This window comes from Cervus elaphus, chromosome 7 (assembly GCF_910594005.1).
Source record: "Cervus elaphus chromosome 7, mCerEla1.1, whole genome shotgun sequence".
NCBI classification, from domain to species: domain Eukaryota; kingdom Metazoa; phylum Chordata; class Mammalia; order Artiodactyla; family Cervidae; genus Cervus; species Cervus elaphus.
The window spans coordinates 33134492-33150228 of record NC_057821.1 but is presented as its reverse complement, the minus strand read 5'-3'; the positions used below and the strand labels follow the sequence as shown (position 1 = coordinate 33150228).

At 47.2% G+C, this 15737-nt stretch overlaps 1 protein-coding gene across 6 annotated transcripts in view; it reads right to left on the bottom strand.

The window, feature by feature from the left end:
* RIPOR2 (RHO family interacting cell polarization regulator 2) overlaps nucleotides 1-15737 on the bottom strand; it is a 206998-nt gene that overhangs the window by 18887 nt on the left and 172374 nt on the right. For all 6 annotated transcript variants that reach the window (XM_043908370.1, XM_043908371.1, XM_043908372.1 and 3 more), the window contains exons 8-13: nucleotides 15319-15382; nucleotides 9934-9977; nucleotides 8593-8718; nucleotides 8132-8280; nucleotides 6181-6310; nucleotides 1533-2216 (exon numbers count right to left, since the gene is read on the bottom strand). In XM_043908370.1, the coding sequence (XP_043764305.1) occupies nucleotides 1533-2216; nucleotides 6181-6310; nucleotides 8132-8280; nucleotides 8593-8718; nucleotides 9934-9977; nucleotides 15319-15382 (1197 nt within the window). The remainder of the gene's footprint in view (nucleotides 1-1532; nucleotides 2217-6180; nucleotides 6311-8131; nucleotides 8281-8592; nucleotides 8719-9933; nucleotides 9978-15318; nucleotides 15383-15737) is intronic.

Below are 15737 nucleotides of genomic sequence, written 5' to 3'. Positions count from 1 at the left end.
TGCTGCTAAGAGGCTATACCTACAGCAGAATCAATCTGTCATAAGCAATAGAGGACGTGGAGAGTCAGAGCCTGAATTCTCCTCCGCCCTGGGCAGACATGCCCTCCAGAACCAGGTCAGCATGACCACAACTGTCAGAATAGCCTTGGGAAGGTAGTTCCAGATGCCACAGGGACGGCCACATTTTCAAACCGTCATATCAAGGGATGCAACAGCCTTCTGTGGGCTGACTCTCCGCTTGCCCCTGGCACTGTATTTTCAAGCTAATCTTATAGAACAGGTCCCCAAAGAATTGCTCTTTCAAGAGAAAGGATCCAAGTTCTCTTCTTTATGGCACTAGACATCAGAGTGGCAAAGCAAAGAATACAAGAAGTGGTAGTGGGTTTTAGGACAGAAGCTCCAGTTCTGTCTTCTTGTGCCATGTTTTTAAAAAATTAATCTGTATTAAATTTTATCTACCAAGTGGAGGCAGATATATTCTGGGGTAGCAATAATGACCTTATTATGAGGCTCTCCTGACCAAGAGGAAATCACCTTTCTGAATCCTCTCTTCCCACGTCTATCCTGGGTGGTCTAATTGGGAACAGGAGAGAGGAAGATATCTCTAGCGGAGTCAGGGTCCTCTGGCTTCTAGATTATTTGGGGTGACTACTCTGGGATTCTATTTCACTGATTTGGGCCAATGGCTGAGGAGGGAATCCTCTAGGAGGTAGTGCCCTGGGCGGGGAGAGATGCCTTGTTCCTCACATCCTGGCTGCCCAACTCTGTCTTCAACCAGGGAAGGGCCTTCCTGCTTCCTGGAAACTCCAAGAGGGACCCTCTCCAGTAACATCTCAATGAGATATGATGCTCAAAAGGCCACCATTCGTTTCACATTTGGGATCTGAATGATGAACTCTGGGGCTGAGGGAGTCTAGATATTCTCTAGAGCTGTTAATTTAACTCTCAGTCATTCTCCTAAAGCTGATCCGTTGTCAGGAAAATAAAAATTAATATATGCTACTAGTATTAAATGGCAACCCACTCCAGTATTCTTGCCTGGGAAATCCCATGGACAGAAGAGCCTGAGGAGTTACAGTCCATGGAGTTGCAAAAACTGTCAAATATCACTTAGCACCTAAACAACAACTAGCATTAAAAAATAAATGCCATTTGGTGGTGGTGGTTTAGGGGCTCCCCTGGTAGTTCAGTCAGTAAAGAATCCGCCTGCAATGCAGGAGACCAGAGTTCAATCCCTGGGTCGGGAAGATCCCCTGAAGAAGGAAATGGCAACCCACTCCAGTATTCTTGCTTGGAGAATCCCATGGACAGAGGAGCCTGGTGGGCTACGGTCCTTGGGGTCACAAAGAGTCAGACAAGACTCAGCAACTAAACAACAACTAGTATTAAAAAATTCATGTCATTTACATATTGATTATCTACTGATCCTGTGATAGGGAAGGATTAAAAAAAAAGATAGGCTATTTTAAATAGACTGTTGGTTTAAGAGACTGTCTCCGAAACGAATCCAATTTCCCTGCAAAGGTACTTACTTTTAGAATATCATCCAGGCGCAGGACTTCTTGGTTCAGCTCCTGGAACTCTTTGTACTGCTCTTTGTGTGGTTCTAACGCGAGGAAAAGCCCGTTGAAGGCGTCCTCTAGGCTTCCATCCAGGAAGGACCTGCAGCCTTCCGACTCTGCACTGACCGAGCCCTCAGAGAGCAGCCTCTCCGCGGCCGCTGGCACCTCTGCCGAGGTGAGCCTCTTGACCAGCTGCTTCGTGATGTTTCCTTCAAAAGTGTCCAGCTCCACGGGCTTGAGTTCAGAGGCCTCTTGCAGAAGGGCCTCTTGCAGAAGGGCCTCTGCGACTCCCTTCTGCAGGAACAGGCGCTCCGGCCCGGCACCCGTGGCTGCTCGGCAGCCCTCGGGCTTCCCCGGCCCCTGGGTCTCTCCCTCGGGGTGGGGCCGGGGCTCTGAGCCTTCTCTCGAGGAGCTGCTGCAAGAGGCCGAGCTGGAGTCCTCCAAGCCCTCGTTCTGGGAGGACTGACTGCCTGGGGGCAGCTCTGCGGAGGTGATGGTGATTTCTGGATTTGCCACGCAGGCACCAGGGAGAGAGTCGGCTGGGCCGGGGGCGAGGGTGCAGTCCCCGTTGGGCAGGTCGCTGAAGCTGAGGGACAGTGGCATTTTCTCCTCCGCTGCCTTCCCGTTTTCAAAGATGTCATCAGGTAGATTTGACTGTAGATAAAAGGCAAATCATTATGATTTTGGAAGCAAGGGATGCCTTTGGCCTTGGTTCATTTCCAGACAAAATGTAAGACAATTAAAATAAGAAACAGATCTTTCATGATATTAACATTGTATTTGTTGATTGTGTGTGTGTGTGTGTGTCTGCAAGCATGGCAAAACAAAACAAGCCTTTAAAAACTCTATTTCCATTGTTGAACCTACGTAAAAGTTCACTGTACTGGTCTCAGGTTTGACATTTTTAAAACAAAAAAGTTGGAGGCAGGGCAATAGTGCTTGTTTCCTAAATCTCAGGATCTCACAATATCTGGCAGCCATAGTTAAGAACACCACCGGTTCTTTTTTTTTGGCAATGATCTTAAAGGGCTTTCCAGCATTCATGCTATTTCATTCAAAAGATGTGATGCTTTGTTCTGCTTCAGTTCTCATAAATTATTTTTTAAAAATCTCTACCCACAAATCCCAAGCCCTGGAAAATGTTTTATTAATTCAGTAACTATGCCACAAATAATTCAAGGCCAGAAATATGTTTGCAGAGCTTCTATAAAAAGAGCAGAAAAAGACTGATGAACTAAATAACTGTGTTCCAGGGCTGCAAACCCCAGAGCTCCCAGGGTGTCTGGGAGCCCCAGGTGCTCTGCCGGACAGCCCCAGCTCTGTGATCCGTGAAGCAGAACTCAGAAGACAGAGGTCAAAATACCCAGGTAACCAAGATAATTCATTTATGCGGGCATCAACAATCTCCAAGTCATCTTTCCTGACACTGTGGTCTGCATAGTGTTGAAGTGCCAAACACTGTTCAGTGGGAAAAGTTTTCTAGTTATTTGAGATTGACTCCTTCAAAATGAATACTTTCTCTTGGATTCCAGGTTTGATTGTTTCAGTAAATTTAAGTACCTAGTTTAATTTCATATAAAACAATGAGGGACTTTCCTGGTGGTGCCGTGGTTAGGACTTTGTGCTTCCACAGCAAGAGGCACAGGTTCGATCCCCAGTCCAGGAACTAAGAGCCACGTGCTACGTGGCATCGCCAAAAAATAAAAAAAATTTAAAAACAACAACAATTGATCACGACAGTGCTGGGAATACACCCAGGAAACAAAAATGTTCCAGCAAGTGAAGTGGGGAGCAGACAGAAAGCAGCTCCCCGTTCTCCTCCAGCAGAGTCCCTGGTCCCAACACCTGCAGTTTCAACCCAAACTCAACCTCAGGATGTGTCACTGGGACCCTCAGGTGACCTCTGCAGGCTCACTTTCTTTGTGTCTAAAACGGAGAAGGTTTTCCTGGATTACTGATCACTGAAAAGTGCTCCCCAGAGTCCAGGCGGCAGGGCAGGGTGGAGGGGGGTGGAGGGAGCCGCAGGGACTGTTGGGGGGACTTCAGTTTCCTTCCTCCTCTATCTGTACCCCCCTCTCTTCCCCCGCAAACAGGCTTTATGCCTCTAAGGAGCGACGCAAGAGGAAGCTTCTGGGGAGAGATGGTGGAAGGCTGAGTCCTGCTCCCGGCACTTCCTCCCTGGGGTCCCCTGGGCATCTCACAGAACCCCTGGTCCTCTGAGCTGTCCGGCCGAGCCTCAACTCGCCTGCAGAACACACATTCCCAGCAGCTCTGAGGAAGGCGGAGGCCCTGGCTAAGTAAGGGGGCGGGGGCGGGGGCCTGGGTGATCTCGATTCTTATTTAAATTCCAAACTCCACTTCAGCCCTTTCTCTGCAGCCTCACATTCCCAAGCCCATATTTGCTTGGACTTCGGGCGGCAAAGGTCGAGTTAGACCGAGCTGCCCGCTGAAGAGGCGGTACCGTCTGCCAAGGGGCTGAGCCTACAAACAGGCACCCGGGGGCAGGCGTGTTGTAACTGACCCGTGATGCGGGCGCTGGCTGCGGCCTGGGAGACAGACAATCTGGAACTCAGCCCTAGAAGACAAAGAAAGGAAGGAGGGGGAGGAAGTGTGTTCTAGAAGGAACGACAGTCTGTGGGAGATCCTGAAAGGGAGGGTGCATGGGGAAGCGGGGCGCTGGGCAGAGAATGAAGCCTGGAGAGATGAGAGGTGGGCCTGGAGAACCGGGGCCGGAAGGGAGCTGGCTGCTCTGAGGAGTCTGTTCATCAAGTTCAAAAGGCTTTATGAACATATAGTTCAAAAGGCCATAGGAAGCCATCACATTTTTTTTCTGATCTTGCTCTTGTTTAAATGATGTGACTGAAATCGCTGCCAACTCCCTCCCCACCCCTCTGACTTGCACTGTATCAGCATGAATATACACTTGGCATTGGTAGTTACTCTATCAGCTGGTGCCTGCTTTATCTTTCCCATATCGTCTTCCCACCTCCATTGGAAATTTTATTGGAGTTTAGCCTCATCCATTTTACCTGTTTTTTTTTTTTTTTAAACTCAATGAATAAGAGGTTATTATTATTATTATTAACCAGAAGACTTTTAACCCTTTCTTCTCTGGACATTCAAAGATTACTTTATATGTCTGTAAAGGGCAGAACATTCCAGGTATGTATGTCCATATGTGTATGTGTATTCTCCTGTGACATAAAGGGCAACACATATCATGTAGGTAACTTATTACATCTTCGACTGAAAATTAGAGTCTCTTTTACTATGACAGTATAAGACGCACTAAGGCTAAGAACCTCTTTCAATAAAAAGAGCTCTAGGAAAATTGGTTTAAATCTTTCTGAATTCCTCAAATACCAGTTTTTGAAGGCTACAACTGTAAAGATTGATATTAGTGATATATTCGCTTAACTTGCGAATGAGAACCTTCTTTGACTTCATGTGTAACTGTGTTTTTTTAAATGACAATCTTGTTACCATGGATATCTTTGCCACAGTGGAGAAAAGTCACAGCACAAAAGCAGAGATCATGGGAAGAGAAGGACAAACGGCCTCTCTCACAAAGGTGCATGCAAGCCCAAATTTCCCACCCTGGGGACAGGAGACCTGTAACTGTTAGCCAGTGAGCATGAGAGCGAAGATAAAACAAGAGGCATGCCAAAGCATACATGCCACCAGCCCCCAAAGGCAAGCACGTCACACCCGGGCGGGCCACCCACACTCACATAAAACTCTAGCACGGCCTTGGGTCTCAGCCTGAGGGAGGGCAGGTCACTGAAAGAGCGGCTGCGGTGCAGCTTGGCAAAGAAAGAGTCTTGCAAGGCACTCAAGACAGACAGCCTTGGCTTGTCTGGTGAAGGATGCAACCATCTCTTCAGAAGTCAAAGCAAGATGGGGAGTTAGTGGAAAGCAGCAGGTTACTACGTTTCTGTCAGCTCTTGAGCAAGCGTTTCTGATTAAAACAAGGGGCCCTTATTTACATCTACTTCTTTAGAAGGCTGATCTCAGAGAAGGGACGGAAAAGTTGACATGCGTTGATCAAAGTAACAGGTAAGTGGGGGGGAGCAGAGCAGGGACAGAGTGGGTTGACCATCTGGGCGCCGGTGGTCACGGGCATCTAGGCATGTGCTTTCCTTAGTCACCACTGGGTTAGGGTGAACTGGAAGATGATATCACAGTTGGCCCTCCCCTCTGTATCCGAGGGTTATGCGTCCGTGGAAAAGAAATTCCCGAAAGCTCCAAAAAGGAAAATTTCAATTTGCCAATTTGCTGGCAACTATTTACATAGCATTTACACTGTATTTACAACTATTTACATGTCATTTGCATTATATTAAGTATCATAGGTAATCTAGAGATGATCTAGCTTACACAGGAGGATGTGAAGGTTATGTGCAAACACTCTGCCATTTCATATAAAGGACTGATTGGAGCATCCTCAAATTTTGCTATCAAAGGGGAATTCCCAGAACCAACCCCCGAGGAGACAGAGGGATGATTGCATTAGGAATTACAGAGACTCCCTAACACTGTACATTAAGCATTTCCGAGGCTGGATGCAAGCACTGCCTCGGGTTCATCATCTCTCCTCCAGAAAGCACACAGAACTTACGAAGAAGGAGTGATCTTTGAAGGTGGGCGTTTCTGGGGTACCCTGGCTGTACATGGACATTCTTCTCTGGAGGGCGGCCACCTTGTTCCCAGCGCCCGAGGATGGGGTCATGTCCTCCACGTCAAACGGACTGCAAAACAACAGGACCCCATGAATGCGTGCTTGTGAAAATCACCCGTCGTCACCGGACTGCAGGCCAAGAAAGCACCTCGTTATACTAACAGAAACTCAAGCCAGTGGGAATTGGGCTTGTCATTGCTGTTCAGTCACTAAGTGATGTCTGACTCTGTGACCCCTTGGACTGTAGCCGGCGAGGCTCCTCTGTCCAGGCAAGAATACTAGAGTAGGCTGCCATTCCCTTCTCCAGGAATTTTCCCAACCCAGGGATAGAACCCGTGTCTCCTGTGATGGCAGGCAGATTCTTCACCACTGAGCCACCGGGGAAGCTGAAGAGCTGGGCTGGTTTTGGCCAAATCAGTCTGTCATCAAACAAACCATGACTTTTAAAAAGTGGAGCAGAAAAAGAAGCCTAGACTCACCCAAGGGACCACAGATTATCATCACAGCTTTAAGCACAATTTATGTGCACACCTGGATACCAGTTACATCTGCTTCTTCATTCATATTAAAGACATAAACATAAAAGAATCTGCCTGTGATGCAGGAGCCACAAGAGACATGGATTTGATCTCTGGGTCAGGAAGATCCCCTGGAGGAGGGCATGTCAACCCACTCCAGTATTCTTGCCTGGAGAATCCCAGGGATAGAGGAACCTGGGGGGTGACAGTCCACAGAGTCGCAAAGAGTTGGTCACGAATGAAGTGACTTAACACAAGATGTTGAAGAAGTCTGTAAAAATTCCTGGAGCTTTGCAAGCACAGATGCTTTAATGACACAGGAGAGTAATAGATTATTGTTTGGTTCTGAAGAAAACACTCCTGTTCATTTTAGTTCACCCAGAGCCTGCTGCGTGACTGAAAGGACAACAGTCTGTTCACAGTGATGCCATTTGTCATCCCTCCATGGGCTCATCCAGCGGGAGCTTGCATTTGAGATGTCAGTCATTACAAATTATGAGGAGAGACGGGCTGGGCAAATCGTGTGGACACTGTTCCGGTGACAAGGCTACACGTCTTTGCTGCTTCCATGCCTGACCCTCTGTATCGTAAAGGGGCCCGGATGTTAATATTGGACAGGCCCTCATTACTTGGTAACAGGGACGTAAGATCAACTGTTGTGAGCAACCAGTGTTTCATAACTTATTAAGACCTTTCTCATGGGATGACTTCAGAAAACCACTTTTTATTTGGAGGATAATTGCTTTACAATGTTGTGTTGGTTTCGGCCATACAACAACGTGTATCAGCCATAAGTATACATATGTTCCCTCACTCTTGAGCCTCCCTGCCACCCCCCACCCCTCTTAGCAGAAAACTACTTTTAAGTTCCTTATTTTGACAAAAGATTTCTCTTGCCCTTTGGAAATATTCTGTTTCAGCATTTAGAGTGTGGAGAGACTAAGGATATCCAAAGCTTTCCAAAGCAGTGTATGATGTCTGAGATAAAGACGGTTAAGCAATTAAGACATCACAGCAAGCATCAGGATCTTTCTGCAGACAAACTGTCTCATACTGGACCGTATCTTTCCTTCACATCAGTTGACTTGAGAAATACATTTCTTTATACACGTTCAAGGGTTGAGAAGGAGGGATGGAGGCAGAATAAAATGTTTAAATATATAAAGTCAAAGAGGAGAGTAGAGATATGATATTAACATGTGTGAACACCTAGCAATCCTGTTATAGAGATTCCTGGGCCCTGGGGTGGGGCCTGAGAGTCAGCGTTCATGCCAAGCTCCTTGGTGATTCTGATGGTCCACACGCCACCCCGGGAACAGCATGAGCCTGTGACCTGTATTTTTATCGCGATGATATAAAAAAGGGCAACTTACTACCACGTGATTTCCAGGTTGAGTTTGATGGTGCCAAGGTCATTGATGTCCACAGCCACCACCTGAGGTCGGGCTGCAAACAGCTCTTTGGTCTCACAGGTCACACTGCCGACCAGGAGGTGAGTCGCCAGCCCTTTGAGTTCTGTGACCTGGTGAGAGAGGGAAGGGAGAAACGCCTTACAGGACAGCGCTGGATGAAGGCATCCCCTCTCCTTTGTTTCTCTGGGCCGGGGCAGGCATTTCAGAATCATATCTGAAGCTGGAGGTGGGCGTTTCCCAAGCCCGTCTCACATTTACACTGCCCGCTCTGACATGATGGTGGGTCTGGTGATGTGCCTCTAGCACAGACAGCGGTCAGGGGGTGGATGGGCAGCAGGCAGAGGTCTCGGGGACAGGTCTCCAGGACAGACAGACAGCTGTGGCAGCAGCAAAGACAACACACAACAGTGCTGATACCGTACCTTGATGGAAATGAACCCGACTATCAGCGGCAGGAACACCATTTCTTCTCCATCCCAGCTCTGTTTGCCGTTTACCTCTATCCTGCCTTTCAGTTTCCACCTCTGTCGGCCATACTTCATGAAAATCTGGGGCGAAGACACCAAAGGGTCCTCAGGTTCCACTGCCCTCACCCGCCTCCCCTCCAAACACCAGGATCGAAAAGGCAGGTAAAAACCGCGGCTGCTCTTCCCCTTCTCCAGCATCCTCACGCCACATCCTGACTGTGACTTCTTCCAAAGTCTCAGGGTGGGGGTGGGTGGAGCAGAGGACCAGTGGGGAAAGACTTTCAAAAGGGAGTAAGTTCTGCTTCTCTAAGACCAGGTGCGAAGGGCTTCCTTTAAAAAAAGGTTATTGTATCAAGCCCTTGAGCTCACTCAGGTCAACCAGCTCTTTCTCTCCTTTGTTCTGCTTCAGCAGAACAACCACTGGATTGATTCTGCATACTCCCCAGCCCCTTCAGAGAGACAAGGAACCAACAGCTAAAATCTATTCAGTGGCCAGAGGCAAGAAATAAAACAACCTCCTTCTGGGAAAGGGAGATGGAGCTGGACAAGGATTTTGAAACCCGACACACTCTGGGGAAAGGGTGTGCAGACTCCCCTTGGTCAGACAGCTTTACTGGTTAGAGGAAAATACACTTGCCCCAACCTCCCACCGAGATGAACAATTAGAGAAGGTTCTGGAGGTGACAATTAGATGTAATAATTACAGAGGTTCCCTCTTGAAGAGGAAAAAGATGAAAAGCTTTTTTTACTTTATGGAGTATACTTTTTTAAAGAAAGATCTAGATTTCACTATTCTTCAATACTGATACTTACAAGAAGTCATAATCCTGGATTGGATCTTGGGTCAGGAAAAAAGCAGTTATTGAGTACAATATTGGGACACAGAATAATATGACTGTAGATCACATATCTAATGACACGAGCTAAGGGATCAATGCTAAGTTTGCTCATGTCAAGAATTGGACAACGTTTATATGAAAGAATGTCTTCCTGTATTCAGGAAAACAATTTAGGGGGTGAAGGGTCATGATATCTGTGCATTAATCTACAATAGTTTGGCAAAATAACAACAGTAATATTAATAAAGCAAACATGGCATAATGTTAAAAATTAGTGTCTAAATGACCCATATATGAGAGGTCTTATACTAATCTCTAAACTGTCTTATGGGCCCAAATTTCTTTTTCAAAATACAAAAAAAAAAAATCCACAAATAAAAAGACAATTGAAGAAGCAAAATAATGACAACTGACTCTTGTCTCTCAAGTCCAACACCCAGACTGACACCATACTTACTTCATATTGATCTCCAGGACAGAGGCGAGCAAAGCCAGCCAGACCTGTAAGCAAGCAGTTGGGGTCAGAGACACAGTCGATTTCCCCTCTTTACAAACCCTCACTGGCACATTTATAAAACTCAAAAGTGTCAGGCCTTTGTGAAAACTCATTAATATCTTCTGGGGACCATCTGTGGGCACAGTTACTGCTGGGAATTTCATCTATCACAGCGAGAAAGGACATTCCTTGCTGGGATGATGGGAGAGGTGCTTGCCGGGCAGAGAAGGCTGTTTCTTCTATGAAGAGCCCCATTAAGTCACGAGACTGTGAGCCAGATGAATCTGCTTTCCACCAGTTCCATGGGCGATGCCAGGGTTAAGACAGAGAAGGTCCATGGAGGCTTCACAAAGCACCTGCTGTTACCACTCTCTGTCAGGAGATGGCAGCAACTCATCAGCGCCTCACACCTCTAGCCACAGAATCACTCCATTGAGGACCAGTTTCTACTAACAAGTAGAACATTAACAAGCCTCTTAAAAAGATTTACTGAAATAAGAGCAGAATTAAAGAAGCCAGTTTTCACTAATAGTTTTCTGGAGGATTAGTCTTTTATTTTTAGTACTTCTGAACCAAAGCACAATCAACTTGTTTTTATAAATCCAAATTGGCTGGATATGCCAATTCCAATAAAATCCTAAGCACTCTCTAAAAACCTCTACAGACTATTCAGAATTCATCTACTGCCTGTTTACCTACCTGGGCAATTACAGTGGCAGCCTGGTTAAAAAAGAAAACAAAACAAAAAAACCCTTAAAAAACAGATCTGATATCCTTGCTGGATAAAGGAGAGTAAAAGTGAAAATCCTTTTAATTTTTTTTTTTTTTCTCCCTTTCAAAATCACCAGAAATTTTGTATTGGAAGAACTTATCCAAATGGGAGAAAGCTACTTGGTACAGATGTTTTTGAGCTTCTCAGCTCATGTTATTAAAGCAAAATATTTTTGGAATTGCTTGTATTTGCATTACACTGATACTGTGATTATCACCATAACGTGGCAATGTGGCAGCAGGTACGTAAAAACAGGTCTGGGGCTATACTATCCTTCTTCAAGTCCTATCTGCTCAAGTAAGCCTTTACGGTACTGACGGCGTAAGTGAAACAACTGCATTTACTGCCTAGTGAGTATCCTTTCAACCTGGCCAGGTTTCTTTCAGACTCTGGTCTGAGGACTGCTTGGACTTTCAGTTGGGGGAAGCTTCATGTTCCTCAGCGGTCTGGGGATGACTGCGGCACTGTCTACAGAGCTTTCATGATGACCACTCCAAAACCCACCGCAGGGGTCAGCACCAGGGACGGACATGGGAGGTGGGGGGCTGAGGGGCCTTTTATCTCCACGGTGCATCTTCCTGCCTCTTGTGGATGCTTTACTGTAAACGCGACTGGCTGATGAAACAGCTCTCCCACGACCTCCCTCGGAAGTCCCAGATACTACAGAGAGCAGCCGCCCACCCTGCTCTTCCTTTGTTCAAGGGCCATTCTGCCAGGAGAATGCATCCCTTTTTTCCTAGTTCTGTGAGGATCTTCTTTTCCAAAGATAAAAAGGATCACACGTGTTGGCTGGCAGCAGGTACACAGAGAAAAGGCCAGTTGGAAATTCATGACAATTTTAACAAAATTTAGCACTGCGGGGAGCCATTCTGAAGCTAAGGAAGTCACACTTTCTACTCCAAGGAAAACAGCCAAACAGCTGAATAGCTGGGAGCTCCCATTACAGGCCTGATGGATTTATGCTGAGACATAAATAATGCAGATTTACTGGTTCCCTTGTAGATGTCCCCTCTCCTGGGCTGGACCTGCCCTGAAAGCTGCAAGGGCCAGGACAGACTTTGGGACATAGACACTGCCTGGAACTTAACTTGAAGTAGGTAATAACTGGGAGAAGAAGTTGTTTTCGGTAACGGACCAGATCTTTTCATGTGCACATTGGTGGATGGCTCTTTAGCCTGGCATCGGAGCCTCTTTAAAAGCTGGCACCAAGGAGCCCACAACTCTCCTCCCAAGGTCCTCCCCTGATTGCTCAGTCGCTCAGCCATGTCCAACTCTGTGCGACCCTATGGACTGTTGCCCCCCCAGGCTCCTCTGTCTATAGGATTCTCCAGGCAAGAATACTGAAGTGGGTTGCCATACCCTCCTCCAGGGGCATCTTCCTGACTCAGGAATCAAACCCGAGTCTCTTGTGCCTCCTGCATTGGAAGGCAGGTTCTTCACCACTAGTGCCTCCTGGGAAGCCCAAGGTCCTCTCATTCTAACGCAAAAGTTACATCCGAGAAGCCTTTCTAGTCCCTGCTTCTGGCCCCCTTCTCAGCCCTCCCCCCAGGCTTCTATGCAATTGGCCACATTATTGGTTAGGCAGGTTGGTTATTCCACTGAATTAGGCTGGACTGGCTCATGCATCCATTTTCTCCAGTAGACTGTGCGGAAGTCACGGCCAGGGACCGTTTACCAGGATGCAGCTGGCCAACAGCAGGAGCTCAGCGAGCACTTGATCAATTGCTTTCACCACCATCACCTACCCCGCCCCCAGCAAAAGCCCCACAGAATGATTTTGTTGTTGTGTGCTGGGGTGGGGTGAAAAGGGAAGTGGGGAAGGGTGTGGCAGGAAGACACTGAGTTACCAGGTCTGAGAATATTATGAAAGATCCTCAGTTTATGTCACTATGTATTTGGGAGCGGTAATTTTTTCCTACCAGAATGAATAACAGATAAAGTAGCTAACTGCAAAGATGCAAGATTTCTTGGCAGCGTGAGTGGCTGGCTTCCTTTGATCAAGAGAAAGGAAGATTTTCATGGGGATGTTGCCCTTGAAAGGCTTCATAGAAACAGTTCAAGTTTTCATGTTAGATTAGGAAAGCGGAAGTGAGCTTGCAGGTTTGAGTGATCACTGAACCCAGATAGAAGCCAGGGAAGCCCATTGGGTAGGAGGAGAGAACAAAGTCAAGGGTAGTGATGGAAGAGCAGAAGCCAGCAGAAAGTTCAGTCCATCCATCATGATGACTCATCATAACGTAGATTTGTTCCTCAGCGGGGCAGCCAGTCCCCCAGTGGATGGCAGGGTCCCCACAGCGTCCTCACTGACCACCAGGCCTGAGGTCCAGATCTGGTGGGCGGGGTTCCTCTTTCTCCCACACCTCTCCCGGGATGCCTGTGTGCTGGGTGGAGGATGACCATCCCATGTAGAAGAGAGCATTCTTTGAGCAATTGTTTATCATATCTGCTCAACTTTGTTCCCACCTCAGGAACTTCCCTGATGGTCCAGTGGTTAAGACTTTGCGCTTCTACTGCAGGGAGCATGAGTTTGACCCTTGGTTGGGGAACTAAGATCCCACATGCCATGCGCTGCAGCCAAAAAAATAATAAAGTACTGTGTGACTTTGGGGACAAGTCATTTAACCCCGCTCCCCATGGCAGAAATGGGGAAATTACCATCCCACCCCAAATTGGTGCATTTGATAACAGTGTCAGAAACAGGGGATGTATGGTACTGCGTGTGTTAACAGTGAGAAGATGGGTGTGACGGGAATTTCTCTCAGCTGTGAGACCCTGGACTATGCTAGCCCGCGTGGCTGGTGCCTCGAGAGTTGGGGGAAGGAGAGAGAAGCGTTCTCTGCGAAACGCTGACCCAGGACAGTGGTTTTCAAGAAGCAGGCTGTTGACAGAATCATCCTGAGGGTGAAAAATACACACATTCCAGGGCCCCGCCCTGACATGCTGAGAGGGGGGCAGGGCCCGAGTGGTTTTAGAACCACTGACTCAGGTGAGGACTCAAAACGGAGAGGATGGACCTAAAATCCGGAAAAGCACAGGTGCCGCACCTCAGCAGTGAAGCAAGTGTTGAGACTTCACACTGAATAACAGACTGACTGGCAGTGGGATTTGCTGGGGAGAAGAACAAAGCCGCGTGGGCAGCTGAGGGTCAAGGTCGTGTGGACCGGCAGGTATACTCATACAGAGAAGCTCTCCAGGCATCGACCTTGACAGAAAAATCTCTCTCCTGAGATAGGTGACTCATTGGAAAATGAAGCTCTCCTGGTGAACGCCTTTTTAAAAAAGCGCCCCTTTCCTACTCCCTTGGTGGCAAAAAGTAGGCAAGAGGGTGATTAAATCCCCATTAGCGACCCAGGGGTGCAGCTGCTAAGACACCTCAGCAAAGGGAAGGCACACGGCAGCCATTTTCCCCGCGGTGAGTGAAGGAACGGCCCAGACTCAGAAGGAAGAAGGACCTGCTGTGATGGCTGCTCATCTGAGAGCCCTGCCGCCGCTGGACTCTAAGCCTGACACCTGGGGGATGCTCTGTCTTCTAACACCAGAGCTTCTTTTTGTTTTGAAGATGCTAGCGGTGCAAACTGGCACTGCTTCTAGCGTAGAACTTTCTGGAGTCAGTACCAGAAAGGCGGTGGTTAAACGCACAGTCCTCTGGGAGCATTAACACTAAAAAGCATTTAAAAATAAAGAACTTGGTAGGTCGTTTACAGGAAAGTAGAGCATAAAGGCACGAACTTAATGACACCAAGAAGCCAAAAGACGAGTCTAGAACGTGGTGGGATATTCTGTACAACAGTGGCTTCAACATAGTAAGTCAACGGTAAGAAAACAAAGCAAAACAGAGTGGGGTCTGTTTTAGATAAAAAGGAAACTAAAAAGAGATACTTGATGACCAATGATAATGTGTGAACCTACTGTGGATCCTGATTTGAACAAACCAACTGTACAACCCATTTTTAAGATGACTGGGCCATTTGCCAATGGAATGGATTCATAACAAAGGCATGCTCATTTTATTAGACGTGATAATACTTGGCATGTGGTGATGTAAGAAGCCCTATTATTTTTTCCCCTGACAGCACCATGCAGCTTGTGGGACCTTAGTTCCCTGAGCAGGGATTGAACCTGGGCCCTGAGGGCTGAGAGCACAGAGTCCCAACCACTGGACCACCAGAGAGGTCCCAAGATGTCCCTGTTCTTTAAGAGAGGCATATTGCAGTCTACAGGGGGAGACTCCCACATATGAGTTTTATTTCATCAAAGGGAAAACAAAGACAAGGAAGCAGATGAAGCAAAGGCAGCAAAACCTTGCCAATTATTAAGTCGAGGTGATGGGTCTATGGGGGTTTCTTGTAATATTCTCTTCATGTCTGTGTATGTTTGAGATCTTGTTATAGTAAATATTGAAGTGTGTAGGCAAGGCTCAGGATGAGAAGGTTCTGGAGCATCAATAAATTAAGTGGGGAGGGCTGAGAGAGGGAGGCCTAGTATCTCTGCAAGGACAATAGGGTGTGTGATGTGGCACTTTGGAGGAGCTCTGCAGAGCTGACGCCTGCCTCTCTAAACAGGGGGGAGGATACCTTTCATCTTGATGGAGAACTCCCCCAGCTGCTTCTCCAGCTCCGCTTCAATGGCGCACATGTTCTAGAAAGAGCACAGGGGACCAGCGTTAGAACTAAGCTTCTCTCAAAGCACACCATGTTCTCATAGCGGAGCACAACCGCTGCTCAAATCGGAGGCGTTTACTGTTTGCGATGAGTTACGCAACCCTGCCCATGGAGCAATCTTGACAAAATGTTCTACCTAAGCCTAAATGAGCCTTCTAGTGTACGGGAAATTTAGAGCACAGGAGACCAAGTTAACTTACAAACAGTCAGATAGATCCGGAATGTGGGAGGTTCTAAAACAACTGGCCTGGATTCTATAAAAAGGCAGTAGTACTGTGGGATACAAATTCTAGTTAAAAGAGATTAAAGAGACATAATAACCAAACGTAATG